General features: G+C 34.0%; 2 protein-coding genes across 4 annotated transcripts; both read left to right on the top strand.

Annotated features, from left to right (window-relative positions):
• The first annotated feature begins 4,944 nt into the window (after positions 1–4,944).
• On the top strand, positions 4,945–10,405 carry LOC120333908 (transmembrane protein 26-like). Its single transcript, XM_039401304.2, has 6 exons — positions 4,945–5,148; positions 5,472–5,616; positions 7,798–7,995; positions 8,123–8,268; positions 8,698–8,816; positions 9,332–10,405. Exons 1-6 carry the CDS (start codon positions 4,958–4,960, stop codon positions 9,664–9,666), a joined length of 1,134 nt encoding a protein of 377 aa, XP_039257238.1. The 5' UTR covers positions 4,945–4,957; the 3' UTR covers positions 9,667–10,405.
• A 2,655-nt stretch (positions 10,406–13,060) lies between these two features.
• Positions 13,061–16,046, top strand: LOC120333920 (thioredoxin domain-containing protein 15-like). 3 transcript variants are annotated; one of them, XM_078109418.1, is made up of 5 exons: positions 13,062–13,532; positions 13,840–13,907; positions 14,302–14,355; positions 14,619–14,681; positions 15,368–15,506. In XM_078109418.1, the coding sequence occupies exons 1-4, from the start codon at positions 13,487–13,489 to the stop codon at positions 14,649–14,651; spliced, it is 201 nt and encodes a 66-aa protein (XP_077965544.1). In that variant the 5' UTR covers positions 13,062–13,486; the 3' UTR covers positions 14,652–14,681; positions 15,368–15,506. The 3 variants fall into 3 exon arrangements, with proteins under 3 accessions (XP_077965542.1, XP_077965544.1, XP_039257257.2); XM_078109416.1 differs by lacking the exon at positions 14,619–14,681 and having other exon boundaries at positions 13,061–13,532; positions 15,368–15,543; XM_039401323.2 differs by having other exon boundaries at positions 13,067–13,532; positions 14,302–14,681; positions 15,368–16,046.
• Positions 16,047–16,724: the final 678 nt, after the last annotated feature.

The following is a 16,724-nucleotide window of genomic DNA, read 5'->3' as shown; positions in this document are numbered from 1 at the left end:
TCAAGAAGACAACACAGTAAAACATAAGGTAACTTAGCCAAATCCCGTCACGAAATTGCGAAAATTCCACTGTTTGTTGGTATTTTGGAATCCGTATCCAACGAAAATATTTGACGCGCTCGGCGGTGCCCTCCAGTGTTTACGAGAGTTCGGAATGGATCGTTAAAAACAAAAACTATGTTGTATGTATGTTTATTCGTCTCGTAATAGTGATAAAAAAATATATATATCTATTTCAGCAAAAATGTGAACCATACGGATTTCGTTGAAATACTTCAGTTCGAGTGTCGAATTCTTAGGTATTCTTGTTTTATTTATAAAATTGAAGCCGAATGTGGTAAAAATTAAAGGAAAAATAAACTTAAAGAAAAGCATCTCAACAAAGCCCGTCATGATTGCATTTTTTCCAGAATAAAATAAATGTATAAAAGTACTATTTATTTACGGCTAATATTTTATAAAAAAAATGCCAACAACTATACTACTGTACCAACTACTTACGGATGTACCGATGTATCGATATGGGCAATATCGACCAATTTTTCGGTATCGGTAGTGTATCGGCTACATATACACCAATATTTCCGATATATTCAGCTTCTCAATATGATCCAGAATGTTTTAAAAAATAGGTTAAAATACTAATCTTGGAATTATTTTTTGCTTGGATTGATTGTTTTGCTTGGATTGATGAGCCACGCACATCCCCACCCTCACTAGTAGAAACGGGAATCGGATTCTGACCTGTTTTTAGCCATTTATCAGCCAAACTGGCTCAATCCATTTGAGTATTTTTGCTGCTAAAATTTTTATTATTACATGGTAATTATGAAAAAATATATCAATCGAATATTAGTAGATGTATGTGATATATATTTTTTTTTATTCGAAATAATGTGCACTAATGATAAGGCTCAAAGACTATTGTTTTAAACCATCTGCACACTTTACATAGTATCGGTATCGGAATATCGGTCGTTTTCTAATATCGGCGTATCAGTATCGGCCTTTTTAGCTGGTATCGGATCGGTATCGGCGACAAAAGTGGTATCGGTACATCTCTAACAAAAACCAGAGAGCGATGCTCAAATATATGGACACGAAAAACAAAACGAAGCAGTAGCTTACTTGAGGTTTTCTCAAAATTTTGGTGTTATGAACCCCGAGAAGTGGTTGACTATCAACTACAGAGTCTCAACATGGATTTACTAATATAAACGCAAAAAACACATTGTTATTTACCGATTAAAGTTAATCGAAATTATGATCGTATGATTTGTATTTGAAAAAAATATTCAAATTGTGGCAACAGGGCGGTAATTGAAATATGGCTTTATCCATTGGAAATTATAGATAATGCCATATTTGTATTACCGCCTTGTGGCCTCATATATACCGAGACTATCGTTGTCAATTTTTTTATTTCCCTTATATACTGCTTCTTTGGAAAGTTACAAAATTAGCAAAGTCAGTATTTTAATAAGTAAGCGAATAGCTTGCGGAACCCTTAGGTTTCTTTCAAGTAGCCCTGGGGCGTACATTGCTCTTTCCACTGTACGGTACGGTCAATAACTTCCGACTTTCGTGAAGCATGGGAGTAGCACGAGAGAGGTCGCAGAACGGTTACAATATTTTTTCAAAAATTTCAAAGTGAAATATGAGTTAGTGCCCACGAAAAGTTTTGAAATAAACAAAAGTAATAACCTTCTAGCGAAAAATACAAAAGCGTCTAGAAAGACATAATGACAATTATATTATTTGATTTACGAGTAATTTTTAAAAACACAACTGAAAATAACACACAAATAACACGCAAAACCGCGTCAGCGGTTCAGTGTTTGCAACCATGCGCAAATATATGTCTGATCGACAGAACTGTGAGCAACTCGAATTTAAATTTCTGTTGTAACGTCATCGAAGGCTCATTGCGGATTGGACATTGTTACAGAAATAAACAAGAAAATCAATGCTCGGGGAAACATTCATAACAAAACTATTACTATGTACATTTCGTTCCCAATTATGTTTTACGAACAACTTTACTTTGGCAGTAGGAACATTTCAAAATTTTCGGAAATAAATGATACAATTAACTGATAATAAATATCTCAGTTCAATCTTGATCGGTTCTGACTAAGAAAGGAATTAGCATAAATACGATAGACTATATACTCTAGTTGGAAAAAGATCTAACTATAGGAAATTCGAATTCATGGCCACATAAAGCTTACGTACAAATAAAAGTTTTCCAGACTCAAATCAAAAAACTTGCCATGAGCTTTTCATGCGCGAGATGAACCAAAATGGCCAAATGCCAAGTGTCTGAAAACCCAACCAATTTCAACAAGAGAGCGAAGCTCAAATTTATGTACACAAAGACCAAATCGAAGCAGCAGTGTCTACCTCACTGTTTACGGTACCGGTACCGTAAAAAACCTCCCACCTTTGCGTAGCAAGATAGTAACGCGAGTGAGGAACCGCTACAATAATTTGTATTAATTTTATTTTCAAGAGATCATCACACTAATTTTGAAATTATAACGATAGTGCCCACAGAAAGTTTTTAAATAAATAAAAGTAATAGCTTTCTAGCGAAAAATGCAATCGTTAACCAGTGAAAATTTCATAACAATTGACCCAATGGTTAATTAAGAAGAAGAGCGATTTTTATACGGTTTGGTTCGCATCTGTCGATTCGTATTACCATACAACATCCTTAACTGCAAATGTATAGATATAATTATATTTCCAAATTTTTTATCATAAAAAATGTCAATAATAAAAAAGTAAAACAACAATTTTACCCGACACACATGAAGGTCTCTCGCGAAGTCAGGTTGAAAATCACTGCACCCATGCCATGAATAGACATTTCTAAAGATGTGCCTTATTAAAATTACATCGTAATACTGTATTTTACTTTGAAATATTCAAATTTTACAAACATACAAATCAGAAGTGAAGATGGATAGTAAATAATCAGTACGCCTTTTACATAGGATTTACCTCGCGACCTCGCAACAAGCTTCAAACGTTTAGGTTCTGCTACAAAAACTTTTCTGTATGTTTATTTCAACCAATATACAATAAATTTACTGCATTTATTCTAAAAACTTTTGACAGTTCCACGAATCAAAAGTTGCGGTTAAAATTGCAGACGATGTTTTCGTCGGGGCAATCAAAAATACAACGAGAACAAATATCAAAATTTCCCATTTGTTTTTAAATTGTAATTTTAACATATTTTCTTATGAATTGGGCAAACTTTGCTTTGATGTGTTTACTAATGTGACCAGTTTTAATGAATCTGTAAGCAACGCCCTACTATGGTTATTTGCCAGTTTCTGTCATGTCAATGATTACTCTTACTTTTGATGTTCCTAAATCCTACTTTTGTGTTATATTGATGTATTGTTTGCATAACAGAAAGAATGTCAATTTTGCCATTCCACTAATTAGATATCGCAAAAGTATAATTAGCTTCTACTCAACGACATATTATTGTTCGCACACAAACAATTTAACGAAAACATTTGGGAGAAAACAACTTGTCATTGTTGCGATCAAGATTTGCGATTTCTTTTTATCAAACTAAGTCAAAAAAAGTCACTTCGTCATTTGACCTTTATACCTATAATGTTATTTTTGATCCAAAAGAGACAATCGGAGAAAACGTCTCCCCCAAAGTCACGAAATCATCCGCCTTTAAGTGCAAATAGCCCCGCTACAGGTGATCCGTGCAGTAACGCCCATTGAAACCCAACCTATAATCTTGTGGAAAGTTCCATGGGAGCATCGTACTATAAACCAACATCTCCCGAAATTTAGTTATACAATCTCAAATCTATATAAGAAAGTATGAACTATTGGCGAAAATGTGGAAGAAAAAATAGTTTTACATCCAGAAATAATTTGGTTTAGTATGAATCAGGCATATTTTTCATTTCCGAACGTATAATGAATAATAATAATTCTTATTATTTTGTTTTATTTCTAACATGACAAACCTTTATGACGAAGAACTATAGCTTATAGATATTGTTTAATTTACGGAAAATGCATATCACTGAAAATTAGTAAAATATTATTTTCACGCGACTTCTTTTGACATTGTATTCGGTCGTGTTGACAAAAACGCAAAACCCTTTTTCCCAAACATCTTTTATTGTTGATCATTTCTCCGCACGTAAAATAATCTTTTCAAGTCTACGTGTTTCCGGCGTCACGCCAAATCTGCGTAGCCCAAAATGGGCGGCACTTTTGCGGTGAGAGTTAAGTGTGCGATCTTTCGCCTGTATTTTGGCGAGCATCATGCTTATAATCGACGCTGAGTCAAAATTCGTGCAATACAATTAAATGACTTCATCGCGAAATATACGGTTAGTACTATACGCTTACAATTTTTGCATGATGTTACTGAGCGCATTATGCATAAAAATATTTGGGTATTGCTTGTCTTAATTTGCTACTGATGCTTCATTGACATAGCGAGTCGAATCATAAAAACGCGTATTACATTTGAATAGCATTTTCAGGCTCGCATTATTGAGTTTATTATACAGGGATAGAAATATTGAAATCGTAAAACAAAATCCAAATAAAACAGTACACGAAAGGCGCTAAGCCTCTGAGATTATGGAGTCAATATAAATATCCCATATGCGTTTAGGTTTGTCGTATTGCTTGTTGCTCTTTTGACGAAGAAGCTAGAAGCCGTCGAGCTCATACTTTGACGTGATACCTATAGCTCCGTCTTTATTTGGTCGAAAGTGGTCGTTATGATTTGGTACTTCTAAAATCTAGATAGTTTGTTACTTGAATTTTTGCGGCGTGAATACTTTTTGATTTTTAATGTTTGGTATTCGATATTGAAAATGAACTTGGACATGATATGTTGGTTGCAACAAAATAATTCATTATAGTTGAAATTGTTCTTCCAGATCTTCCATAAATGTAAATGTCTCTTCTAATAATATTCAAAGCAATATCTGTCAGAGTTATTTATTTTATTTATTGTTTTATCGGAATATGGAGAGTTGTCGAAACTTATGGAAATAGTAATTATTGGTGGATGTTAGCTTTACTTCTTGGGATTTTATTCGAAACTTTGTTAACTTTTTATCGAAGAGGAGGAAGAGAGTGGAAATGGTGAGGATGAATTAAAATTGAAACGCATGAAAACGTTCTTTTCGAAATAAATTAATCTAATCTACTTTTTGTCGACTGAAATGCTAAATAATTTTAATTTGTTACAATAAAATGAAGAAAGTGTGGCATGCCATAAATAACCAAATAATTTCACAAAACAAATTTTCTCTCTGATACAACGATAAGACAATTTTTATATTTCGCATTTGGCTATGCACTTATAAATAATTATCATAGGCCATTAAGTCATACATTAAAATTCTACTTCTATAACAATGATATGTTTAAGTGAAAAATTACCAATAATATTTACATATTACAAGGTTTTCGCCAGCAATATTCTTCTACATGGCTGCAACTCTTCCTTGCATATGGTTGCTTGAACTACATCTAATGGGACTGAGGCATAAGGAACTTGACGCAATTGCGAATAAAACTCGCGTCGACAAAACACACAGTCTTTTGGGGGTGAGAAGTGGTATCATGTTGTTGTTGTGTATATTATTGTTAACCATACGATGATACCTTATCGGTTATCGCCGATAAACTCATAAGGAGCTCCCGAGTCATTATGCGGAGGCTTATTATGTTAGAAATTTTCATTTGTTTCTTTACATTTATATTGTACGGTTAAGAGATTTATATGAGTTTATTAAAAATCAATTGAGAGGCGCGATTATCGTGTCTGAACAAATACTTTTCATCTAATTTCGGACGTTTTTTTAATGTTAAATTTAACATATCATTATACTATTTTGTACGTCGTAAATTATTTACAATACAAAAAGAAGGCCAATATTTTTAGTTCATAGTATAACTGTTGTTAGAGTTGTCTAAAGTTCGATGTTAGTTGTACATTCAAATATTTCCGCTAAGAATCATCACCATCGTTCTTTAATCGTTTGTCATACATTGAATAACTTGCTTCGTATTTAATTAGATTGTCGCAAAAAATTTAAGGCTTACATACCGTGTAAAATACATTACCAATTCAGTAAGTCACTTTACAAAGTATCTTGAATATACTGTATGTATAGATAGATGAAATGGGCGTGATTACCTTATGCTTTTTATCGCGGAGGTGTGAAAACTATTATCTTTATTAACCACAATGGATAAAACATCAACTTTCTCAATCATAGGCATTTGTCATTCAATAAAAAAAATTAAGACCCCGTCCCTCTGAAGTGCATTGAACCGCAACGATTCCTCTCTAACATCAATTCAACCGCGCGGTAACTTTTTCTAAATTAAGGATGTTTTAATGACGTTAATGCAAAATACATAAATGGGTAAATGGTGAAATACCGCATGGTTTATCTTTGCCCAGTGCCCAAAATCGTCTGTTATTGGTATGTGTACGTGTGTACATATTATCTTCCTATCTGTAATTCAAGAAATGACTATTGAAGCAGCTTTGAAATGGGTTTGATGAATGACAATCACTGATAAATACCACAGTGGTCGTACACATTAACATTTTACGGTATCTTTAAAATTGAGTGCTGATTAATTTTGAGCAAACCGCTATTAAAAGTCTTCCATTGTATTTCAAAATAAGATCACTAGACCTTCCAATAATTAATCAGTGCGTTGGTATTATACTAGGCAACGTTTTGCGTCAAAAAACAATAGACGTAGTCGGTTATTCGAAGGTGGAATTACAATTGCGTCAGATACGTGATAGCTAAACTTAACATTTAATCCCGCTGTTTATTATAGAACTTGAATCGAAAATTTCCTCAATATAAAAATGTCTAATAATAATTAAAATATAATAACGTACATTTACATCCGTGCACATAGTGTGAAAATAATCTTTGATTGCGCCCTATATATTTTTTCCAAAGTACACATTACATAATTATAGTTCATATTGATGGGCAAAGAAAAATCGTGATTATTGACAATAGGACGTAACTAAATATAATCTTTTCATATAAAAAATGGTCAGAGAATAACATTGAGAAAAGATTGTTTATTGAATGGTAAATAACTGTGTGGCTCCAGAGATTCAGTAGACTATGACGTCCGTGCATTCAACAATATTAATGAAATGGGATTCAATGAAATCTACAATTGCTCCATTTAAAAATTGTCAATGTAACTGCCACTCTCTGTCACGATTTATTATTGTCAGGATTAGGGCAAGGTTATACACCCACAATGAATCTGATCTAAATACCAACCGGACGAATGGCATTTATTAAACAGAACTTGAATCAACACGATTATAACACAAAGTTAACTGGTCGAGAAGGCAGGCAAAGCCAATGACAGGCGTTGTCACGCAATACGTCACGAATCCCTTATTATTGCGTCATCATCACTTTCTGGAAGACAATGTAAACAAGTCTGTGAAATCATACAACAACAGTGTATAATTAATTTATCGTTAATAAGATGTTCCTACATACCTGGCTATGCATTTGGTCATGTTGCTTTCTCTTCATGGATTTTGAATTTGCATGGGCTCTCTGAACAATATCCCAACAAAACTTGATGTTCGCCTTTCCGTCAGTGCATGATTTAATCACTTTTACAAATATACAGCCGAAGTATATACCGAACAACTGGTATTTTTTTTCATAATTTTGCGAACAACAACCGATTGTTACTATACAATACACTACATGGTTTTCATTTCAGTTAACAATCGAAATCGACTTTGATGAATTTGGTTGGGCATTGGCGTTAGAACAAACAATGTTTTGTATTCTTATACTGAGCAGATGGGTTCTTCCGCGCGGAGAAATAAGTCGAAATCAGTTGTCTCAACTTCTTCTTGTACATGTCGGAATGGCAGCAGATATTATGGAGCTATTCGAAGTGTTTGAAGAAGAAAAGGTAAATGTACATGTCGTATTTTCTTACAACTTTCTACTCAGTTAATGCCCATGACTTTCCGTTTTACCGTATCCTAACCTTCGTTTAAAAAGAACTTCAAACTAAAGTATTAATATTAAAACTCTAGATTGTTGAATATCCGAACCTCATATATCCTACGTTGTCGCTGTGGAGTTGGAGTTTGTTGCAATATTGTTTCGTTATCACCAACACAAATGCAAGAAAAGACAGGTTTGGAGGAACAGAAGAAGACGAAAATGAAGCAGTTGACGGGTATGAGCTTTACATTGAAATGATTTCAAGTAACATCGTCAAAGTTGAAATTGGACAAATTCATGTTTAGCATGATAATATATATCAACAAAACAGCAATTTATATATTCATTATAATTTGATGAAATTGACACATTAAATATGCCTAATTGAGAGCTAGTAACACCCAACTTAGAATGATGGCTCTAAAAAATTCCTGAACTATTTTCATCAAATGACCACATACTATAATAACTATACTAAAACGAGATTTTTGTCCGACAGTTGTCACAACGAGCTGAATATGAAGTAATATACAAATACTAGAAAGTGTATAAAAAGACAAATTTTGTGTTGTGTTAATTTCGTTGCTAAATTTTGGGTGTGAATGTAAAATTCATTATTACAAATATTACGATATCTAGATTACATAATGTAAATTGTTGACAGGAAAGTAGCGCGCTGTACTTGTCATATCAGTGACTGGAATGCAGACGTTGTTGGAATATTCACAACAATCTTAATGCAGGATCTTCCGTTCTTCATTTTTCGAGTTTTTCTGCTTGGAGGTAAGATATTTTCTCAGATAGATTTTGTTACCATAAGAATGTTTATATATATCATGTAGGAACAAAACATTCAGTTGGCTTAGACGTTCGATTTGTAGTTATACAGTCTGTTATCCGAGGCTGTTGAATCAGGAAAAATATCCCACTTCGACTCTCGTATAAAAATAAATTTGGTGTTTTTAATCAAATTTGTTTTTTAGGCTGCCTTTAGACAACGCCACAAAGCTATTAAAATTTGTAGCCCGTAAAGTCCAAAAATGCGAATCCGCATTCGGGCATTAGACAATAAACATTTGGGCTTCGACTCAAATACTGGTGAAGAGTCGAAAACCGATTACAACTCGATAGCGATTTTGTCACAGCTATAAAAAGCTTAATAATAACAAACTTACAGCTTGCCGGTTGCAACTTACAAGCGATAAAAGTCAAACCTTGTGGCAAGTTGGTGATAATGTTGGGAGAATTATTTCCTTTTATCCGAGTTTAAAATCGAACAAAAATGTACTTTATTTCAGGTGTTGGGATCCTAAGCCACATGATGGTGTTTTTCACATGCAAGAATGCACTGGTGATTATGTTGCAGTTGTACAGACTTGTTTCTATTTATCTGGAGAAAAACCATTCTGATGAGCCGGAAGAAATTTCGAATGTGCCAACAGTGAGCGACCCCGAACAAGGGCGTTCGGATAAAAACCATGTTGGGCCAAAACCACAAAATTTAGAAATCAATACAAACAATAATGCTGTCCTACCAAGCGCAATACCATCCCCAGCATTAGAAAATGAAAACCTGCGCCATTCCAAAAATGCCTTTCAAGACTTTGAAGATTATGGTGCCTTAAATGATTGACATTTCAGAAAGTTGTTGCTGGAATTTGTACTCGCTGTGTACCAGATTAAACGTAACTGTATGCCACGGTGCGTCACCTTGTGAAAATTGACCAAATACAATTACTTGAACGATCATAATTCATCGTCCCGAGAGCTAACAGAGAAAATGTGACAAAGCAGCGGATGAGTACTTTACCGAAGGCACAGGATTATTTTTTGGTGGGAGATTCCGATTAAATGACTGAGAAACATATATATTACAAGTTCCCGTATGTAAAACGCACTTCCGTTACAATCTAAGACTAGAGTGAACTTTTTTTCAATGTTAAGAAAATTTTGTTATGTTCAATTTGAGCAGTGTAGCAGGGCAGACCAAACTTTAATACTCCTTTTTATTCAAAAATATATCTATGTCTGTATATGATTTTATTGTCTGCTTCAATCTCAATGCTATTCTATTTTAAATGTTTGTGCAAATAATACGCATAACTTTCCATAATAGATCAATGCTTAATTATACTGAAGATGAACGCAATATGAAGACACTTCATTTCAGATAACAGTAGACACAATTTGACGTCGTTGTGCATGAAACTGCTAAAACTTGTCTATTATTGTGGTCTTAGTGCTGGTATTTTGATTCCTTTACTTTTTTAATACTCGTGAACAGGATTTGGCTAAAATACCAATTGTATGCGATAGCTTATTTCTTATAGATATCACTGACAATAACTGGAAACACGAAAGATTAATAGTAACTTGTGTTATTGTGGTCTTCGTGCAGGTATTTTGATTCCTTTACTTTTTTAATACTCGTGAACAGGTTTTGGCTACAATACCAATCATATACGATAGCGTGTTTCTTATAGATACCACTGACAACAACCGAAAACACGACAGATTAATAGAAAAAGCTTCAAACTTTACACATTTCTTGGTTCAAATTGTTGAATCGGTCGAATAAATATAAAACTGGGCAAACATGATGTTCAGGTCGCTTACACTGGAAAAAATACATTATTGAAGACTAATATAATTAATATAGCCAATATTATAGAAATACTAATATAACTTTATTATATTACAATCAAATATTGTTTCCGTATGAAATAGAACTATCGCAATGTCGAACTCGACGATATATAACACCACTACAAACACGATAATACACAAACAGAACTTATCAACTAATTCCAATCGATATAATTTTAATAAAGTAAAAAAAAAACTTTTGCGCCATTTTAAATTGATATCATTACAAAACAAAAAATTGCACGCAGCCTATTTTAGAGGCAGTAAGCGAATGGACACAACCCCTTTTTGAAATATATAACCATAGTTTCTTGTACAAAGCTCAGCGCGATCAAGGCTTGGCTTTTGGGGGTACATCTTTTTGTAACAGAAAAGAATAACAAGTACAAACAAAAATTAAATATTTGTCTTTTTGTATCCAGTTGTGAATTCTATTTCAATAAAAGAGTACTTTTAACAAGAAAAAAATGGGTGATGTAGATTGTAGAAAACACATCTGGCTAGAAAATTGTAAATCCACTGTAAATTAAAATATGATTAATTAACATTTGAGCATTTAAAAAAATGGATTAAGAAGTATTGGAAATTACGAAATTCATCATTCTTCCACGCTGTCAAAAACCCACGATTGTCTAGTTGTGATTTTGACAGTGCAAATACTAGGATAAAAGTTAAAACATTCCGTAGTTAAACAAGCGTGCTGTCTAAAGCAGGGCTACACAACTGGCGGACCGAGGAACAAATCTGGACTTTTCGAGTATTCGATTTGAACCGCATCAGTGTGTCCAGAGTAGAGATGTAAGTTTCTGAATTTCGAATAGAATCGGTTCGAAGCAATTTCAGAAAAAACGGGTTGATTCCATTTAAAAAAAATTCCGAACGTCGGAGGTTGTCTAGAATTATTCTCACTCATGTTCCCCTAATTACCAACTAAATATAATCTTCAGAAGCAGTAATGTTCGAAAGTATCTGTGAAAGGTATTTATTTTATGCGAAAACACGTTAATATGAAATTTGGCAGTATGAGTTTAATATTTGGCTGACGTGATAGTGGTCCGCTAAAATATGCCTCTTTGTGGGAAGCAGGCATCAATTGGCTTACGCCGTGGTATTACCTAACAATGTTTGAGTTCGGTTGAGATTGCGTAAGTGGCCATGCAAGTGCTCAGGATATCCCTTTAGTTGTTTGTGTTTATAAATTCCTTCAAATAGTACGCACAAATATCAGACAGATGCTGATTTTCTAAGATTGAAGAAGCAAAAACTGTGACGTCGACCATTACAACTCAAGTGTAGCGAAGCAGTCGTGAGCTAACTATGGATGTTTTCCCAAGCATTGATTTCCGTGTTTTTTAGCGTAACTATGGCCAATCAGCAAAAAGCCTATAACGACGTAATAGAAATTTATGGAGTCGCTCAGACACATCTTTCGCTCAAACAGATAAGCATGGTTGTAAACATCGGCTCGTGTTTATGGTTTCGCGTGTTATTTGTCAGTTTTTAGTTGGGTTTCCAAAAAATAGTTGTAAATCAAGTAATCCAAATGTCATTATGTCTTTCAAAGACCTTTAGTTTAGTTGCAATAATCAAAAAATGCAAACGCTGCGATCATGGACCTTTTCCCGAGCATCGACTTCCTTGTTTACTTCGTGACATTGGCCAATCAGCAAGATGAGAAAAGTGACATAACAATGCTCTCTTTTCGCATCCGCTCGGACACTTTTCTCACTCAGACAGATTTTCAAGCGTGGTCGTAAACATTACTTCGTTTTCGCGTTTTGGAACGCTATTCGTTAGTTTTCAGCTGTGTTTCGGAAACTTAAATATAAATCAGATAATTTAATGATCACTCTGTCTTCCTAGGAGCTTTAATTTAATTGCAGTAATAAAAAATTAGTGTAGAAATAGCTGTGAGAGACTAGGGTAAAATTCTTAACCGGTACTTTCGGAAAACAGATTGTTGAATGCGATGAATCATAATGATGGTTTGAAACACATACACCATATTGCAGGCGCCAACTCGCAAAAGCACTCTTAAAATAGCCCCGAAAATTTTGCAATGGTAAAGTATAGGAAGATTTACACAACATGTTATGCATTGTCTCTGCTGCGATAGACTAGCCTAAAATTAGCTATCAGTACTTGTAGCGGCAGGTGGTTAAAGGTATTGAATAAAAGTAATAATTTTAAACATGTGAGCCAGTTTGTAAGCGCTAACTATCCAAAACACTCAATATAAGCGTTTAAAATTTTACAATGATAAAGCTAAAAGAGAATTTCAGGGGTCAAGGGTCGGGGAAATGTCCATATTCAACAACCAAACTTCATCCTCGCTTGCATGCGTCTTCTGTGTTTGCAAGTTGCGAGAGTGAGGGGGAGATTTATTGATTCGCCAACCTAGTGCAATAACAAAAAATATAATAATAATAAAATAAACGCAATGATTTTTTTTGGATATTGATCAGCGAAGCTAAGATTCATTTATTTTGACTGAAAAAGCTGTTAAGTTTTCTGATTGCAAATAATAAAATTTAAGATATTTTTTATCACCGGTATGGTACCGGTACCGGTACTGTATTATTATTAAAGTGACGATGACAACAGTCGCTTGTATTTTTTACTATTTTACAGTTTCTACTCTCATAGGCTACGGTACCAGCAGACCAGTGCCCTTAACAGTAAGGTAATACTGTAATAGTCTAATCGTAATAAATTCAGAAAGTTGCAGGTTAGGCGATGAATCGATGATAGAATAATATCAGAATATTGCAAGCTGAGTGTTTATTCAGTTATTCAATAATTTGGCTATGTGGGTCTTCATGCTTCGTTGCTTGCTTGCAATATTACCATGGGGTGAGTAACAGACGAATGAATATGTTGTAATTTTAGTCATCGAAGTACGGTAATCATCTCCCAAAATCTGTTATAATTAGATTATTCAGCTAAAGCTAATTTTTATTTCAGTTGTTTTGATTTTATTTTTTCACTCCTATCGCCATAATACTGTAAAATATTACCTAACATAAAATAATAAAAATATGCTATAATCACAGCATTTTCCATATCCAAGTCCTGAAATTGTGGTGTCTCGTTCGAAACATACTGGTACAGTAATAATCTGAATATTGTACAATACGCTAATTTTTTTTTCATTTTTCAGTTCTCCTAGTTCACACAGAAATAACAAATGAAACAGAACAGGAAAATATTGCTTTGATGGATAGCAAGGTAAAAGGGTTTGTATAAAAAGGGATTGTTGAGTCATTGCTGTTTTAAGATAAGCAATGACTAAAATAGTTTATTGGAGCATGTTTATCAAGTAATATCAATATTAACCAATTACTTATTGGACCGAATGCTTAATTCCATTTTTTTTAGAGCCACTGGTTTAAATATCAGATACATAAATTCAATTAAATAACATTAAATGTTGGCATAATTTTAGTTTTAGCATAAAATAGGTGAATCGCTTTGAAAAAACCGCATTGTTTCAAATGTATTGAATATGAAACTTTGTTTAAACACAATTGTTTTATAGTTGATATTTCCACCCAGATAATTTTATGAAACTATGAAAATTTTATAATTTTGGTAATGTAAAAAAATTATATTTTTCATTTAGAACTCAGATGATTCTTCAAGCAGTGATGAGTTGATTGGAACATGCTCTTATCTGGTATATAAACACCATTTTCTTCAAAATACTTGTCCATTAGATGAAAACTACATATTTAGCAGGTTTAAAAAACTTCGTAAACGCTGCCTTCACAATCTGAATTCTTCACGTCTTTCAATCGATCATGCCGTTGTGCTAAATTTTACAACTTTTATCAAAACTCTTGAGGAACGCCATGAAACTGCATGTTCAGTGGTTTTATTTTATGCAAAATGGTGTCCTTTCTCTATGAAAATTTCACCATCTTTTAATGCCCTTGGCAGAATTTTTACAAACTTGGATTTCTTTGCTGTTGATGTATCAGAAACAAATAGCTTCTTAACAAGGTAAGCTAATCATTTGTTTATCATTTAAATTGGTAACTCAAGACTCCTTATGCTGCTTCAGTTTCATTCTTGTTCAAAATGGCTCTTATGTAGTATGTGAATACAGGTAATCACAATTTCACAAGATCAAAAGTTCAACCCAAACAAGTTTAATTATCAAGAAATGTAACTAGCTGTGCATTTTTCATACTTCTTAATCTGGAAATTGTCTATCAAAGTTGATTCATATTTGCTGTTTAGGAATGACAGATTTTTTAGAATTAGGGTAATACGATTAGACTCTATATCCATTTCATAGTCATGTTTTCTAAATATTTCACTGCACCTATCATTTAATCTTTCTCTCCAATTTCTTTCATTCTAAATAATAATGTGTTTTTTGTCTGCATACTTCGGGTTTTTATTCTTTGTGGTGAGGGTGAGGACATGACTGAGGACTTCGATCATGGTATTCATTTACTCTGGTGGCTAGTGCTTACCAACATTTTTTTTCAAAGATATATGGAATTATGTTTAGTTATTTCTTTGTCAGTGTTGACTTGGAGTGAATGATGTTTATATTTACTGACTTCCCTTCGATGAATCTATATGTGCTCACCAGAATGCGTTTATTTTCTATGCTTGTGTTTTCTCCTGCTTGTCATAGATTTCTTAGGTTGACACAAATTTTTTTTATTTTTTTTCAGATATGGTACAGTTGGTGTTCCCACTGTTATGATCACTGAAGGCACAAGGTTATTTGCAAGATACAATTCACCAAATATTACTGTACCAGCCATCGCAGAATTCATCACAAATCAAACTAACTTGGTAGTGCCTGTTGTCAATAATTCTTCTCTGGATGTGGTACTCCAAATTACCCCAGAAGACCACATTGGGCCGGTGCCATCTGAACCGTCCAATGACCCCAACTGGGCGTTGGTTGCATCAATAATTTTTCTAATTTTGTATTTATGTCAACATTTCTTAATTGCAAAATGGCATCAATATTTTCCTATATTTGAAAACATATTTAGATAACACTACATGAAAATTTGACAGTCTGGAGCATGAGCTACACTGTGCATGTGCAATTACTTACTGATGTACAACTTGTCTAGGTGTAAATAAAATTTGCCCTCTTATTGGTTCTGCTGAATTCGGTGTAATTATGTCCTCTCAGTTTGTTTCTATTGGATAGTAAATGGAGATATTGCTGCTTACTTTTTGTTCTTAGTTTAATTATGCATTTCTGAATGAGTTTGACCATGGTCAGACAAAACGTTACAGAATGAACCTTTTTGTTTTCTGCAATATATTTTTTGAGGTCATTCTATCGTTCACGATATTTTTTATAAGGAATTAAAAGAAGCTTTAAATATAGGACTCCTCATTGTAAGATGATTTATGATATACTGCTTGTGATTAAAGTCGATTACGTATCCCAGGAGAAGGAAAATTATGCATCACAAGTTTTAGCATGCCGTTACATAAATAGCCTGAAGTGGTGTTGTACAAATGCAACATCCTTGCACAGAAAAGCTCTCTATTATGTGATCGTCCGCGCAATAAGGTACAAATGGGTGGTATATGGATGAATTGTTAACGTTGACAGCGAGTGAAGCAATTGGCCGCTTTTGATGATCTTGTTATAGACACCTGGTATGGAGGCATGACATGAATACCGAATTATTAAGCCGATAAGACGGCTTAATCATATGGCGAACCACGGCCTCTCGTCCGGTTACCAGTCCAGGTCGGATATGGGATTAGTTAGACAGTTATTTGTTTTCGGAAGCATGTACTTGACGGTGGAGAAAGCCGTAACCGACCAGCGGTTACGTGAACCACCCTACGGCAGCGAGGAGTCCAGCAATCCTCTCGCACATGATCATCCCTGCATGAACTTCGATATGGCTTTAATTCTGTGATAAACTAGAGTCAGCCCCGTGTATGCTCTTATTGGACACGTAGTGGACATAACGATCGTTTCAATATTATGTTGTTGTTGTTCTTTGACACGTTTTTAAAAAGTCGCTTTTCTCTTCGAATACTGGACCAATT

Source organism: Styela clava, chromosome 15 (genome assembly GCF_964204865.1).
Source record: "Styela clava chromosome 15, kaStyClav1.hap1.2, whole genome shotgun sequence".
NCBI lineage: Eukaryota > Metazoa > Chordata > Ascidiacea > Stolidobranchia > Styelidae > Styela > Styela clava.
This window is presented reverse-complemented; position numbering and strand designations above follow the sequence as displayed.